Genomic DNA, 17,365 nt, shown 5'->3' on the forward strand with positions numbered 1-17,365 from the left:
TTATCATAGTTTTTCTTCAAATGAGCAAGCATCTTTTAATTTCATGGCTGAAGTCATCATCTGCAGTGATTTTGGAGCCCCCCAAAATAAAGTCTCTCACTGTTTCCATTGTTTCCCCATCTATTTGCCATGAAATAATGGGACCAAATGCAATGACCTTCATTTTCTGAATGTGGAGTTTAAGCTAGATGTTTCACTCTCCTCTTCCACTTTCATCAAGAGGCTCTTTAGTTCCTCTTTGCTTTCTGCCATGAGGGTGGTGTCATCTGCATATATGAGGTTATAGATATTTCTCCTGGCAATCTTGATTCCAGTTTGTGCTTCATCCAGTTGGGCATTTCTCATGATGTACTCTGCATATAAGTTAAATAAACATGGTGACATTATTCTGACTTGATATACTCATTTCCTGATTTGGAACCAGCCCATTGTTCCATATTCAATCCTAACTTTTGGTTCTTGACCTACATATAGATTTCTCAGAAGGCAGATAAGATGGTCTGGTATTCTCATCACTGTAACAGTTTTCCCACAGTTGGATGTGATCCACACAGTCAAAGGCTTTTGCATAGTCAATAAAGCAGAAGTAGGTGTTTTTCTAGAATTCTCTTGCTTTTCCTATGATCCAATGGATATTGGCAATTTGATCTCTGCTTCCTCTGCCTTTTCTAAATCCAGCTTGAATTTACAGAATTTCACAGTTCAAGTACTGTTTAAGACTTGCTTGGAGAATTACTTTGGTAGCACGTGAGATGACTGCTACTGTTTGGTGGTTGAATATTCTTTGAAATTGCCTTTCTTTGGTATTGGAATGAAAACGACCTTTCCAGTCCTGTGGCCACTGCTGCGGTTTCCAAATTTGCTGGCTAATTGAGTGCAGCACTATAACAGCATCATCTTTAAGGATTTGAAATAACTCAACTGCAATTCCATGACCTCCACTAGCTTCGTTCATAGTGATGCTTCTGAAGGTCACTTGATTTGTAATTCAGGATGTCTAGCTCCAGATGAGTGATTACACCATCGTGATTATCTGGGTCATTAATATCTTTTTGGTACAGTTATTCTATGTATTCGTTCAACCTCTTCTTAATAGCTTCTGCTTCTGCTAGGTCCATATTATTTCTGTCCTTTATTGTGCCCATATTCGCATGAAATGTTCCCTTCCTATCTCTAATTTTCTTGAAGAGCTCTCTGATCTTTCCCATTCTGTTGCTTTTCTCTATTTCATTGTGCTGATCACTTAGCAAAGCTTTTTTTTTTTTTTTAATCTCTCCTTGTTATTCTTTGAAACTCTGCTTTAAGATAGGTATGTCTTTCTTTTCTCCTTTGCCTTTTGCTTGTCTTCTTTCCTAAGTTATTTGTAAGACCTCCTCAAATATCCATTTTGCCTTTTTGCATTCTTTTCTTGGGGATGGTCTTGATGTGGTAGAAAGTGGAAAGAGAATGTGGAGTTGCTCAGTCGTGCCCGACTCTTTGTGACCCCATGGACTTTAGCCACCAGGCTCCTCTGTCTATGGGATTTTCCAGGCAAGAGTACTGGGGTGGGCTTCCATTTCTTTCTCCAACAGATCAAAAAACACAGATCTAGTTCTATTACCTCATGGTAAATAGATGGAGAAACAATGAAAACATTGACAGACTTTAATTTCCTGGGCTCCAAAATCACTGTATATAGTGATTCCAGCTTTGAAAAAAAGATGCTTGCTCCTTGGAAGAAAACCTATGAAAAACCTAGACAACATAGTAAAAAACAGAGACATTATTTTACCAGCAAAGGCCTGTATAGTCAAAGCTATGGTTTTGCCAGAAGTCATGATTGGATGTGAGACTTGGACCACAAAGAAAGCTGAGCACCAAAGAATTGATGTTTTTGAACTGTGGTGTTGGACAAGACTCTTGAGAGTCCCTTGGACTGCAAGGAGATCCAACCAGTCCATCCTAAAGGAAATCAGCCCTGAATATTCTTTGTAAGAACAAATGCTGAAGCTGAACCTCCAATACTTTGGCCTCTTGGTGGGAAGAACAGACTCATTAGAAAAGACCCCGAAGCTGGGAAAGATTAAAGGCAGGAGGCAAAGGGGAAGAAAGAAGATGAAATTGTTGGGTGGCATCACCAACTTGAACATGAGTTTGAGGAAGTTGTGGCAGTTGGTGATGTACAGGGAAGCCTGGCGTGCTGGACCCCATGATATAGCAAAGAGTTGGACATGACTGAGAGACTGAATTGAACTGATGTACAGAGGGCAATCAGGGAGCAGGCAGAAGTCTTTGGGGAAGGAGGAAGGAACAATTCCTGGATAGCTGACAATGATGGGTCGGCAGGCCGTTTCAAGCTGGAGAAGCTGTAGGGAAGCAATTCTATGCCAGGTGGAGAGAATGGTAAGAGAAAGGCAGGGCAGCAGTGCTGGGATTTCCCAGAGGACAAGATCCCTGTTCTATTAAACTTTATTAATGCTCAATATTGTTTGGTGATTGGAAACATGAGTTTTGTTTTGGAAGTGGTAGAGTAATATTCAGTGGAAGGATTAATGCTGAAGATGAAACTCCAAAACTTAGGCCATCCTATGTGAAGAGCCAGCTCATTGGAAGAGACTCTGATGCTGGGAAGGATTGTGGGCAGATGGAAAGGGGTCAAATAGATGAGATGGTGAGATGGCATCTCCAACTCAATGGACATGAGTTTGAGGAAATTCCACAAAATAGTGAAAGACAGGGAAGCCTGTTTTGTTGCCATACATACAATCACAAAGAGTCAGACATGAGTTAGCAACTGAATAATACCAAAGAGAACAGAGGTTCCAGTGAAGCCTCTGGCCCTGGTGGGAGTGGAGAAAGATTTAGGTGGAAGGGGAGGCTTCTCATTCTCTGGTACAGGTCCTTGAATCCAAGGCAATCAGCACAAAATTTTGAATGTGTTACCAAAGATTGCTTTCTAAAAGGCAGAAAACTCTTTTCTTCAGGAGTGAGAGCTTTGACTGAGTTTGTCCTCTAGGTTTTACTGAGGGATATGGAAGGGAACTAGAGTGGACTGAGTCTGCAAAAACTAGGTGACCAGCTGCTGGAGGGGCAGGCTCGTGGCAGACATTCTGCACTAGGTGGAAAACGAATTCAGAGATAAAATGTCCCATCTGATGTGTACATGCCAATGTATCAGATTGTTGCAGCAGATCACTTCAATGTTTTGACATAAGCGAGAAATGCACAATGGGTGGTTTGCTTTTGTCAATTCCTATGGGTAGTTAGATGACTCAATGTCTGGTTACTTCATTGCATGGATGGAATAATGCTTTGGAAAGAAAACTAGATGAGGTCCACATATATTTCCTTGTTAAACAGCAGGCAGAGGAAGGTTACTAAGGCGACTATAGGCATTTTAATCATGAGGGGCCATATGGGGACAGTTTCATTTAACAGGGTGAGATTGGACTGTACAGATTGCTATAGTTGTTGCTATGACAAGTATCCATAACAGATACTTGTTGCTATGCTGGAGATATGGGAAACCAACAAGAGACCAAAGCCTTACAACTCTCCTTGCAGTGTAATTCCAGGCTAGAAGTAGTTGACAAGGAAGGAATGACTGGTAAGGCTGAGAAGGGAGTAATCTGAGCCAGTAATCATTAGCTCTTGTTGGAACCCAGAAAACAGAAGCATCAGACTCAGTCAGAGTTCTGTGTCATGGTTCAGAAATAGAGGTCATTTGGCTTGAATCAATATTTAGCCTTGGGGATTGCATCCATAACCTCTAAACAGAAGATTTCCTTCTCCCCAGGTAGGAGAATAATTCATATTTGTCCAGACTCATGTACCCAGAAAGCCCATTTACGGCCACTTGTTCTTAGCAGGCACACATGCAATCTAGAAGGTGGAATTATCATCATGGTGCCCATTTTCCAGATGAGAAAACTGAGGTTAAGGGACTTGATCAAGTTCACACACCTATGTACGTGAAAAACCAAGCACAAATCCAGGGCAACAGTCCTCAAATTGTGTGTTTTTACTCCACACCCACTGGGAGTGGTGGGTGGTAATCTGGCACCAATGCTTAGGCAGAAGAAAGGAATATTCAGGCAGAAATTGAAGAAAGTATAGAAAACCACTAGAACATTCAGCTCTGAACTAAATCAAATCCCATATAATTTTACAGTGGAGATGAAAAGTAGATTCAAGGGATTAGGTCTGGTACTCTGAAGAACTATGGATGGAGGTTTGTAACATTGTATGGGAGACGGTCACCAAAACCATCCCCAAGAAAAACAAATATGAGAAGGAAAAGTGGTTGCCTGAGGAGGCCTTAAAAACAGCTGAGAAATAAGAGAAGTGAATGCCAAAAGAGAAAGACAAAGATACACCCAATGGAATGCAGACCTCCAGAGAAAAGCAAGGAGAGATAAGAAAGTCTTTGTAAGTGAACAGTGCAAGAATTAGAGGAAAATAATAGAATTGTAAAGAGTATAGAACTCTTCAGGAAAATTGGAGCTACCAGAGGAACACTTCATGCAAAGATGGGCACAATAAAGGACAGCAAAGTCAAAGACCTACCAGAAGCAGATGAGATTAAGAGGAGGTGGCAAGAATGCCGAGATGAACTGTACAAAAATGGTCATAAAGACCAGGATAGGGATGATGCTGGGGTCACTCATGTAAAGCCAGATATCCTGGAGCAAGAAGTCAAGTGGGCTTTAGGAAGCATCACTACAAACAAAGCTAGTGGAAGTGATGGAATTCCAGCTAAGCTGTTTAAAACATCCTAAAGAATGAGGCTGTAAAACTGCTGCATTCAATATGTCAGCAACTTGGAAAACTCAGCAGTGGCCACAGTGCAGGAAAAGGTCAGTTTTCAACCAATCCAAAAGAAAGGCAATTTCAAAGAATGTTCAACCTATCATGCAATTGCGCTCATCTCACTTGCTAGCAAGGTAATTCTCAAAATCCTTCAAGCTAAGCTTCAACAGTAGATGAACTGAGAATGTTCAGATGTACAAACTGGTTTGTGGAACCAGAGATCAAACTGCCATCATGTACTGAATCATAGAGAAAGCAAGGGAATTCCAGAAAAACATCTACATCTGCTTCACTGACTATGCTAAAGCCTTTCACTATGTGGAGCACAACAAACTGTGGAAAATCCTTAAGGAAATGGGAGTACCAGATCACCTTATCTGTCTCCTGAAAGTTTGTGTGTAGGTCAAAAAGTGGCAATTAGAATCGGACATGGAGAAACTGAAAGATTTAAAATTGGGAAAAGAGCATGAAAGGTATACAATGTCACTCTGGTTATTGAACTTATATGTAGGATACATCATTCAATATGCTGAACTGGATGAATCCCAAGATGCTATCAAGATTGCTGGGAAAAATATCAACATCCACAGATATGAAGATGATACCACCCTAAAAGAGAAAGCAAAGAGGAACTAAAGAACCTCTTGATGAGGAGAGGAGATGCAAAACCTGGCTTAAAACGCAACATTCAAAAAACTGTTCACAAAAAAACCCCCTCAACATTCATGGCATCCAGTCCCACAATTCATGGCATATAGATGAGGGAAAAGTGGAAACAGTGGCAGATTTTATTTTCTTGGGCTCCAAAATCACTATGGACCTTGACTGCAGCCACAAAATTAAAAGACATTTGCTCCTTGGAAGGAAGAATGGCTATGAAAAACCTGGACAGTGTAATAAAAGCAGAGACTCACTTTGCTACAGAAGTCTGTAGTGTCAAAGATATGATTTTTCCAGTAATCATGTACAGATGTGTGATTGGGTCCATAAGAAAGGGTGAATGCCAAACAATTGAGCTTTTGAACTGTGGTGCTTGAGAAGATTCTTGAGAGTCCCTTATACAACAAGGAGATCAAACCAGTCAATCTGAAAGGAAATCAACCTCTGATCCCTGCTGTCTCAGCTGAGGCATCTACTGAGGGCCTCCAGGTGGAAAGAACTGATGCTTCCACTGCAAAAGTGCCTAACCATGGCAGCTCCAAGCAAAGAGTTTGTAGCTCCACCCCTGGAGGAAGCTCAGAAAGGCTGAAGACTCTGTGTACCCTGGGTACCCCATACATGCACTGAATTCTCCCCAGCAGCATTGGAGGCCAAGGAAGGGGCATTCTGGGCCCTGGAGGAGGGGGATGGCTCAGGGATCCACTGGGGCCATCACTTACCAAGTAGGACTGGAAAGGACAGAGCAGGCATATGTGGCAGAGAGCTGGTGACTGGGGTGTGGGAACAAGAGGGAACCAGCTCTGCATGAACTACCTCACCCAAACTCCCCTGGAGGAGAAGCCCAGTGATAGGATCATCTGAGATGTGACAAAGAGAGTCTACTTCATTACCCCTTAGAATTCCTCTGAATGAGGAGGTGGTGGAGTTGGTGGGTCATCACGAACTCTTCCATGGCCTAGACCATCCCCCAGTCACTATCCTTGGGGCTGCCTCTCCCCAGCTTCAGTCATGTAGTTCTGGAGGAAACTGAGAATCATGTGTGCTGCTGGGTCAGGGCCAATGACCATGTAAAGCCAGTCATAGGACCCCATGGCCCTGCTGGATGGCTGATCTGGGGCTGGTGCTTCTTTCCTTACTAGGTGATGCCTTCAGGATATAAAACTCAAGGCAGGTAGCTTGGACTACCTCACTAGATGTAGAAGCCTTAAAGAAGAAAGTTGTCAGGCTAGGACCATCAAAGAAGAGGGAAGGGAAAGACTGAGGGTGAGAAAGAGAGAACTGATGACTTCTGATTTCTTGGGTCCAGTCACTGAGATCTTTGTATTTGCTCTGATTCTTGTGTCCTGGATTCCCAGAATCATTTCAATGAGTCTCCACTTTCCGTAAATCCAGTTGGAGTGGTCTCCTCTCAACTGTGATTCAGACTTTGTTCTAGATCCTTCCTGATCATTGTACACCTCCCAGACTCAAACATAGGCACCCATTTGTTTCACAGCACCATTAAGAGTGAAACCCTTTATTCTTTACTGAGAATATGATTTGTAGACCACCAAATACAGTTCACCAGCATCCTGGGCAGGAGTGCCCTAAGTGTGAGTGAGTGTGGTTAGGAGTGTCCTTACTGATTCCTGGACCACTCCAAGCATTTATGATGCCTTTGCCAGGCCAATCCTGTCATTTCCTTGATCATACACCGAGAAATACAGCCTCAGGAAGACGTCACCCAGGATCCAGGTCTCTGTAGGTCTCTCTGTGTTCTCTTTAAAGGCAGTGTAGCAGTGGCCTCTAGAATCCTGGGGGAGCCAGAGACACACACCAGTCAGCCTAAGGTCTTACCTGAGACTGCCACCAATATCCAGACCCAGCACAATTCTTGGTTTTATTTCCTCTTTTGGTAAGGATCAAGCGATTTTCTCAGTAGCAGGGGATATGAAAGTTCATTCAAAACCAAAAAGGACCAAGATAGGAGGTTGCCATCAGGAAGGGTGTGGGGGAGGGGAGGACTGGGAGTTGGGGAAACAGAGGAGTGATAAGAGTTGGGGATACAGAGGAGTGATAAAAGACAAAGTCCTAATGTAGAGAGTAAGGAACTATATTCAATATCCAGTGATAAACCACATGAAAAAGAATAAAAAAAGAATATATATTTTTATGTGTATAACTGAGTCACATTGCTGTGCAGCAGAACTTAAGGCGACACTGAAGATCAGCCACACTTCAATACAATTTTGAGAAAAGAACAAGAGTGTCCCCTGGTTCTCCTCACTCCCTGTTTCTTCCTTCTGACTCCTGCTCCTTGTTTTCTCTATAGAGAATGCAGGTTCTCCTCCTGCATCCCCATAATCTGTACTTTATTAAAAAACTTTATTTTTTATTGGAGTATAACTGATTAACAATATTCTGAGTTTCAGGTGGACAGTAAAGAGACTCAACCTCATGTATCCATATATCCTGGTCACAGAGATACCCCTCCCATCCAGGCTGTCATATAACTGAGCGGAATTCCCTGTGCTACACAGTAACTCATTGTTGGTTATCCATCTTAAATATAACAGTGCCCACAACAAGATCTTGAAGACTTAACTCAGGAACTCTGGGAAGCCTCCTTCAGCCAACACCCACCCTCTTTGGCCACTCCAGGCTTGGTTGGGTAACTTACTCTGGTTCCCCATCCCTACTGGTCATTCCATAGCCCTCATCACCCCTAGTAAGTCCCCAGTGCCCCAATGCAGAGCACCTTGGGATGCCATTTGCATGGAATCCAGTGCAGTGTTGCCTAGAACCAAGCAACCCTCCATATGGCTCCATGAGTTTGTGGTTTTAGAATTCCTGAAATTCCCTCTGTTCCTCAAAGCCTTCTTTGAGCCCATCAGCCTGCTATGTACTCCCACAGGGAGCTGACATGAAGCCTCCACCCTATGCCGGGGCTGAGCAGTCACTGTGCACCCTTTATTCACCTTAGCATCCAACCTCCCCACAGAGGGGTCAGGTACCCCAACTCACAAAGGGGGCACCTGGCCAGAGCAAGGGGAAGAAGCAGCTGAGAACTAGGGTGACCATGTAATTTATCATCCAAACCAGGAAAACTTCGAGAAGGTAAGGGAGACTATTAATCCCTATGGTGGGACATCACACTGGGACTGTCCCAGGCATTCTCACTGTCACATGGCCTATTCAGGGACTGCTAGAGCTGACTTTCCATATTCTTGCATCTGAGGGTTCAGATTGAACTGAAGCTCTTTGAGGACTGAGGACCTTAGTGTTCCCCTCTCCTTGTGATTCCCACCATGCCAGCATGGTGTGGCATCTCCACATTTATTTCAAGATGATCAATGTCCCAGAGTGCCCTGTACTTTCAAGAGGTTGGTCTTGTGGCAGGCTCTGGCCCAGGCACAGGGGCTCAGGGGCTCAGCTGCAATGGTATGACATAGCCTGAAAAAGGGACTCTTCTCCCAGAAGCAGCCCAGTGTTCCTGCAAGTTCCTATTTGAGAACACCCCTCAGGGTCCTCCCCACACCTTGAGGATGTAGGCTCGAGCTGGCACTGGGTAGTTGATGCCATTGATGGTGAAGATAATAGAGGGCAGGATATTGACCGCAAGACAAGAAACATAGTGCTGTTAAAGAGAGAGGGAGAGAGGTTGGCCCTGGAGTTCCTTGTTGGTGTGGAGACTGGGAGTGACCCTGGGGCATGACCTTTCACCTCGGAACCCCGTGGTGTGGCGCCAATGAGCTTCTGGATGTTCTTCACCAGTCTTCTTGGGCCAATGATCAGTGATGTCCCAGTGTCCAGAAGAGCCTCGCAGCCGCCAGAACAAGCAATAACCTGTCTTTTCATGGAGATGCTGAGACACAGTGTGACAAAGCGGGCATCAAGGTCACTCTGATTCTCCCCAGAGTGACCCCCTTCCCGACTGTCTCCTAAACATCTCTTTGTCTCTTGCCTTGTTTTACTTTGCTCTAGACACGGCATCTTTATTGACATCCTTGAATGCAGTACTTGAATACATCAGGCTCTTTTGCACCTTGACACAACTGGTATTCCTTCCTAGAAGAGCCCCTTCTCTCTGACTAGCAAATTTCTTCTCATCTTCCAGATTCCAGCTTAACTGTATTGTTTTCAGGGAAGTCTTTCCCCCAGTGTTTATCAGTCTCCTGTCTTGGTCACTTTCTGTAGACCCTTCCTCATGTCTAGCATGTACCAAAATGACAATTCACTATGTGCATGAGTCATTTCTTGTACATCTGCCTTCTTAGATGTGAGAGTGAGTTTTATTCTCATTGCCTCCCTAAAGTGCCTGGCACACAGTGGATGCACAATGCTTGTGTGTTGAATGAGTGAATGAAGACTGTGAAAATAATGAATGAGAAACATCCAGAGAGTTGTATCTGGTGGGGAACAAATAATGGGTCAACCACAGAGTGAAGATGGAGATTCATGCAGGGGCAGCAGATTCTCATAGTAGGGGGAGAGAGGGGCTCCTCTGGAGAGGGTGTCTCCCATCACTGCTCCTACAATCAGCTCAGACCCTGAGACCCTCGCCAGGAAATACATGTCTAGCCCAAGGAAACTCCAAAGGACAGGTCAGCTTTTGTCTGAGCGTATCACACAGAATCCTATCAGTTATTGCGTCTTGTCCTCAGGTCACTCCTGGATCCCAGCTTTCTGATTCTCTCAGTTATAGCCCCTGCCCCACTCTGTGCCCAGGGATGTGAGCTGTCTTTTTATTAGTTGCTTTCATGTCTTAAGACTGCAGCCAATCTCTCTCCACTGTTGGGTAGCTTCTCCATAAGGAGGCCAGTTTTCCCCATTTTCTCAGGGCTTTCCCTGTTTTTAAACTGACATTTATCTGTACTGAGAACTTCCTTGGTCCCAGGTAGCCCTGGACAGTTGGTCATCTTATAACGCTGTCCAGGCTGGTGAAATCCTCCCTGATCCTGTTCACCACACTGTAGAGTCCTCTGACTGTGCTCCCCGCCTCACAGGGTGGGTGCAGCGGCTCTCCCAGCTGCACAGACCTCTCTGGACCCTGTGAGGACCCTGGTCAGAGCCCTGGTCAGGAGGCCTGGGGTGATTATGAACTCATGGGCTGTTTGTGCATCTATGTGCTTGTGTGTTTGTTTGTATGTGTGTTTGTATGTGTCTCTATTTGTGCTTGTGTGTCGTTGATGAGGTATGCATGGTTATATGTGTCTCTGTGTATATGTGTCTCTTTGTGTGTTTCCATGTGTCTGTGTGTCTGTCTGTGTCATTGTGGATGGTGTATATGTTTGTGTGACTATGTGTCTGAGAATCCATTTGTGAGTGTCTGCCTGTGTCCATGTACAGATGTGGAGCATCCCTTGGGCTGACCCTCAGAGGGAGAGGCTTACCGGTCCATGTGTACACGCCAGTCACCCGCTTGGGTCAATGGTACCCAGTTGAGCTCTCCCTTGTAGTAGCGGTGGTCCACCCCACCAAACATCACCACACTGCCTTTTGCCCTGCATGTGTAGAGAGAAGAGAGGAGGGGATCTTTGGAGGACAGTAACAACAGCACTGTCTGAGAGCTGTGCTTGTCTACCCATCAAGGCCCTAATAAGGTTCCCATTTACAGATGAAGAAGTCGAGGCTAGGAGTGATTGAGAAATAGACTGAGGTCGGTTACTCGCTAATGAGTGGCACAAAGGAGGTTAGAAGCTGAGTCACCTGCCTGGGCTCCACCCACTATATCTTCTGATGATGCCCTGGACCTCCTGTGACATGATTGCTCAGACACCCTCAGAGGACAGGATGCTGTAGCATTTTGACTTTCCCCTTGTCTAGCTTGTCATTATTCAGGAAAATCAAGGCCTGGGAGTGCTAACTGTGTGGGTCCAGGTCACCCAGAGTTGGCTCTGCTGGCCTGTGACCTCTACTGTCCAAACGGCCCCACAACCAGAAGGGAACCCATCTCTGTTCTCCCTGTCATAAAATGACTAATACTTCTTGAACAAGGTGTCCCACAAGTTTGTTTTGTGTCCCACACTTTCATTTTTCACTGGCTCCTGCAAATTGGGTAGCTGGACCTGGGTTACCAGTGAAATGCTAATGAGGAAGGAAAGATATCCACAATCCTTCTCCTTCCTTCCTTATCAAATTCATAAGCAAATCCTATTGCCATTTCCTCCAACTTGTTTCCTGTTGCCTTCCATTAGCCTTTCTCCTCACTCACCCCACTAAAGCAAGTTACTTGTCTTGAGCCCAGGAGCAGGGTTGTGTTCCAATAAAACTTTATTCATAAAAGCCAGTGGTGAAGCCAGGTAGGGCCATGGGGCCATAGTTATCCTGGGTTAGATTATCTCTCAGGATACTTCTTTATCAAGTGTTCTATAATTTTCATGGAACTGAAAGCACCTTACAGTTAATTTGGAGAAAAGGATTGTCCATCTCAGACTTACTTGCCCAAGTAGAAGGCAAAAACAGGCTCAGAAATGGCACCTTGATTCTTCAGGTTGTCAAAGATGGGGATGCCTCCAGTGAGAGATATGTTGGGGTAGTTCAAGCCCAAGATGCCATCAAAAGGTGTATCCTCAAACCCGTGTTCTGCCAAGCTCAGACCAAATGGCTGATCAGTACTTACAAGGTCCCCAATCTGTGGGAGAGAAGAGTGATCCCACTTACAGATACATGACCTGGGGCTAGGACTGGGCTGGGGTGCATTGCCATTAGATCCTCAGGGAAGAATTGAGGCTGGGCTGTGTCTTTGGTGGACCTCAGATGGTTAGACCAAGCTGGGAGGGGAATTTGGGTTCCATTTGTGAGAGGCTATGAATTTTAAAACATCTGCCCCTCTGAAAAACACCACCTGAGTGAGTCAAATTGGCCTCGTGGCTTCTGTACAGGTGGGGCAACCAAGAGTCAGGCCAGGACCCATCGGTGCCCCCTTGTGGACAAAATGAGCCGAGAGCAAGGTAGCCTTCTCTTTGGCATCACTGTGACCTAATGACAGGAATGGACTGCATTCTCTGTAAGGTACTGTGGATTCTGCATCTGTCCAGGAAGACAGAAGCCAAAAACACAATCTTGCTTGCAGGGATCTATGAAATTACTGCCTGGGGAATTCACTTTTGGGGATATGTGTGTCTTTGTGTGAGTGTGTATGAGAGAGAAAAAGAGAGACAGGGGAACTACCCAACTACTTTGGGGAGGCAAGCCATGGGTTTATTAGACTCTCAAGGGTCCTCTAGAGTGAGAACTCATTTATCAGGCCCCTGACATCTCAGGCCTCCAGTTTCCCAGTCTGGATACCTGAGCACTTTACTACCCCCAGGGTCTCTAGATTAGTTTTATCCTATCCCAAACACCCCACAGCACCTGCAGTCCTGAAAAGCAGGCCCAGCTCCAGAACTTACCACATGTGTGACCTCAGCAAGGCCCTTGCTGTCTGCACCTCAGTTTCCTCATATGTCTCATGAGCTAATCAGAGTAACTGCTGTGTGGGGTTGTTGCAGGGACTAAACCAGTTATTAACTGAAAGTGCCTGGAACAGTATCTCAGAGTATATAAGTGGGTGATGTTTTCACCTCTTCTCTCTCCCAGCAAAATGAACCTTGAGCTGCTCATGGGCAGAGGAGCTGCAAGTCCCCATCTCAAGCCACTCTGGGTTAGCTAATCTGTGTGCTCGTGTGTCACCACGGGCATTGCCTCCCCAGGGACAGGATCCTATGGGTAAGATGGCCAATATCTAGGGGAGTTAGGCTAGAAAGGGTCCTTCCTGATAGTCCTGCATCTGTTTTGCAAGCAGTGGTCACTCCATAGCCAGTCCTGACTCAGCTTCTGTTTACACGTTACCCGGACGGTGTCATAAGCAAGAAATCCCTTCATGCTCCCGGATCCATAGGTGATCCTGAAGGTCTTTTTGGTAGGACGGAAGGTGGAAGACTCAAGATGTCTGAACCTAACGTGTGTAGCTGCAGACACAAGAGATGAATGTCATCAGGGCCAAGGGTGGAAAACAGGGTGGCAGGGCAAGGGAAAGATGCTCCAGGTACAGGGTGTCTGTACTCACAACAGGTTGGGCTGGTGCAAAAGAGGGAGGGCACCCACAAGTCAGATGAGCCTGTGTCAAAGACAACCTGGAATTCCTGAGGGGGTGTTCCAATGGTGATGTTACCCACATAGAGCATCTACAGGGAAAAGGAGGGAGTGGGTTAGTGCAGAACTGGCTACCCTCTATTCCCACACTCATGCCTCCCTTTGGGTGTCACATATCTCTTGAGATCACTTTCCAACCACTGTGCAGCTCACAGCCTTTGATCACAGAAGTGCTTGCATTTGATATTTCTTTTCTACGCTACATGGTATGCAGGATATTGACTCCAATACCTCCTGCATTGGAAGCCCAGAGTCATAATCCCTGGACCTCCAGGACCCCTGGACACCCAGGGAAGTCATGGCACCTTCATTTGAGAAGCTCTGTAGTCTCTTCAAACCCAGCCTTAGCACCCCCTTCTCCAGGAGGTCCTTCTTGATCAACCTCAGCCACTCCCTCTAAACTCAGACCACATCCAATCAACACCACACAGGTGACCCTTTCATGACATGTATTTACTCTTTTCCTATCTCTCAGGCTGGCATGGGCATTCTTGAAGACAATATAAGCCCTTTTTCTAATCTAAAAACAGTAACCACAGTGTTAGATTCTTTTGGCCATACACACAACATGGGTTCAGTAACTTTTTCCTACTGTGGTTTTTGCATCTGTGGAAACTGAATTTCTCTGCCTGGGGATTCACATTGATTTGCAGTTGGTTGGTTTTACCTTTTGATCAGAGATGGCTCACTCTTCATCTGTAACAGAGTGACTCAGTTCAGAAGGAACAACCTCCCTCAAACTAATGACACATCTTTGACACAGAAATGGATCTTTACCTGTCACCTGATAATTGCTGGGCCCAGTCACCAAGACCAAGAGTTGAGGATGAGAGTGTAGTCTCCTCTGGGTGGGGCCCCTGTTGCCTAGGATTTCCACCTCCTGCAGGAGCCCCAACCCCAATATCCCACATGGCATCTCCAGGTGAGACCCTGTGCTAGGCTAAAGCACCAGGAGGCGCTGTGGAACACCATCCCCAAAACACTCACGTCCTTGATGTTCCTCAGGGGGTGAGTAGTTATATTTGAGCCAGGAGAAGAAGTCTGGTACAGTCTGTAAGCATGTTCCTTCAGGAAATTGTTCAGCATATTTTTTTCACTGACAGTTTTTCTCATGGTCTTCACTCTTGTTAGAGGTATTCTTTCATTGACGATTTGACAAAGAAAACAATAAAGAAGCTACAATTAGCTGTCAGTGTTCAGGTATAACTGTCATTGTAATGGCCCTGTGTATTTTCCAATCATTTTTATGAGGCACCTTATTATCAGAATTTTATGCATATACCATGGCAAAGACATAGGTTTGATTACAGGTTCTGTTCTGCAATCTGGGATAAGCCATATGACCATGTGGGGTCTCAGTCTCCCCCTCAGTAAAATGGTGGAATGTAACAATTCAAACCCTCCAAATAGAATATCTTGGGGATAAGTGAAGTGATGGATATAAGGTCTCAACAATGACAGCCATTAACATTACTGTAGACTTCCCACTGTATCCTTCTCATAAAAGTTCAAAGAATGGGGTAGAAGGGGGACTTTTATCCTATTTTACAAGGGAGCAATTTGAAATGAAAGAGGTTTCTGAGTTGGCTGTGGTCTCATTGCTTATCAGATATAAAACAGTGTATATAAAACTGTGTATATTTTTCTAGTTTGAAAGAGAAGAGATTTGAAGGAAGAATACAGGAGATAGGGAACTTCAGGGAAATTCAGAGGCTTGAGAAGGAAGGATAAGTCAAATGAAAAATTAAAAGAAAACAACACAGAGAGAAATACACTCACAGAGACTTCCAAAGAGATGGAGAGATAAATGATAGTGATACCGAGATGCAGACATAGACATATGCCCACTGAAGTAGACAGGGAAAAAGAAGAAATGTTACATAAAATGTAGAAAAGTGCTATTCCACAGGACCACACTTACATCTGCATAGACTGTGAATTGAACAATTGAAAGGAGTTCCATTTTCAATAGGTTATGAGATGACTGGACCCCAAGAGTTGTGCAACCATGCAAATGTACACTAAGACCCTTGGGATCCACAGTTCCTATAGCAAAGTACTTATCAATAAGTAAGAGTTGAACTTTAAGACTGTCAGGGAAATACTCCATTCCCATCTAAACCTGAATCAGATGAAAAGAAAAATCCGAGAGAGGAAGATGATGCACCTTACAGTCCCCTCACTTACTTGACTATGCACTCTGAGAAGGCCACCAGCCCAAGGAGCACAAACCACTTCATGCTCTTTCCTGGCTCCAAGTACTCAGGGAAGTTCAGGTTCTTAGCATTAGTAGTGACCAGGAGCCCATAGTCATATATGCTCTGACATGCCTTTGTTTTCCCCTTTAGGCCACTAATAGACCTGAACAAAACACAAAGCTTTTGATAAAATCTTTACCTTCATCAGTGTCCTTGGCGAGTGGACTTTGAAGCTTCTCAGAATACAGACAATTGAACTGTAATCTCTTCCTTGAATCTTGGCTGGAAAATCTAACTGATCTGCGTGGACATCTAAGAAGACGGAGAACCTTGCCTACTTAGAGAAACAACTGCTAAGAACATCATGAAAATGGTAACTAGAGGCTGTGCTCAACATTCTTGGTTTTGTGTAATCTTCCTAGCCACTTCATGAGATATGCATTTTTTTCTTCATTGGAGAGGAGATCGCTAGGAGGATAAGTTGTCAAATGGCAAAGTGAAGACTTCAGGGGCAGCCCAGGGAGATACAACTGGCCTTAGGTAGTGGGTCTAATGGCAGAGATCAGGGGCACCTATGATGCCAGTCTGCATCAAAGATTTAGGGAAGAGCAGTACTTCAATTGCATGGTTTCAGTATTGGAAGAAATGTCATATGCATCCACAAGATATTTTATATCATCCAACAAATGTACAAGGAAGAAGTGTGTGCTGGGTTATGGGTTAGAGGCTTCAAAGTCCAAGTTGATCAAGAGAAAAGTAATCTTTATCTTCCACAAGCTAGCAGTCTAGTTCTCACAAACTCATGGCCCCAGGAGGTAAGAGAAATGATAGTAGGACTAGGTGGCCGTGCCAGACCCTGGGCAGCACAGGCCTGACCACTGGGAGCAGCCTTTCCTCCACTTCAACCATGCTGGAAAGCAGGCCAGTTGGCCATGTTTTCAAGAGAATCAGAAGTTTGGATATTTATGTACAATCTACTGATTTTAATGTTAGCAACTAATTTTTTTCCCCAAAAAACAGTGGGAACGAAATCTCCACAATGATGTGCTGGAATCAGCCTTCAGTCTCTGCAGGTTTTTATTTCTGGCCTAGACTTGGGAGTGCAGTGGGGACAGAGAGGAATTTAATTCAAGTTGGTTGATTTACAGAGACTGAATGCATACTGAACATGTTTGTTTCCTTTCTATTTATAAAGAAAGATCATCAGGGACATACAAAACAATGCATTTAACTCCTGAACATAAATGGATATATTTCTGATAAAATTTCCCCATAGGGTGTATGCTGTGAAAAATTTTGTCTGCCAAAGCAAACATACAAAAAAATAATTTTGAAAGGTCTTCCCAATCAAAGAAGACAAAACAACTGTGGCAGCCAAAGTAAAGACAATCATGTTTAATGACTCAAGGACTCCCACGGCCTATTCTTTCATGAGATCTATCCAGGCCTGTCCCTTGAATGCAACAGGAGCCTCTCCTGGTTGCCACATGTGTATAGATGGGGCACTGTGTCTTAATCCTCTGCATATTATTTAAATTCAGTTTTGGTGGTTAAATCCCAACAGGGGGAATATGACATCACTGACAAATGACACAAGTATATGT

The 17,365-nt window shown here is 44.5% G+C and overlaps 1 protein-coding gene across 1 annotated transcript; it reads right to left on the minus strand.

Annotated features, from left to right (window-relative positions):
* Positions 1-6,897: 6,897 nt before the first annotated feature.
* Positions 6,898-15,803, minus strand: LOC110123759 (pregnancy-associated glycoprotein 1-like). The gene is made up of 10 exons (XM_070457106.1): positions 15,751-15,803; positions 14,551-14,701; positions 13,478-13,595; positions 13,261-13,379; positions 11,868-12,061; positions 11,469-11,474; positions 10,821-10,931; positions 9,151-9,292; positions 8,966-9,064; positions 6,898-7,241 (listed from the first exon to the last, which is right to left on the minus strand). Exons 1-10 carry the CDS (start codon positions 15,801-15,803, stop codon positions 7,095-7,097), a joined length of 1,140 nt encoding a protein of 379 aa, XP_070313207.1. The 3' UTR covers positions 6,898-7,094.
* Positions 15,804-17,365: the final 1,562 nt, after the last annotated feature.

Source organism: Odocoileus virginianus, chromosome 28, assembly GCF_023699985.2.
Source record: "Odocoileus virginianus isolate 20LAN1187 ecotype Illinois chromosome 28, Ovbor_1.2, whole genome shotgun sequence".
NCBI lineage: Eukaryota > Metazoa > Chordata > Mammalia > Artiodactyla > Cervidae > Odocoileus > Odocoileus virginianus.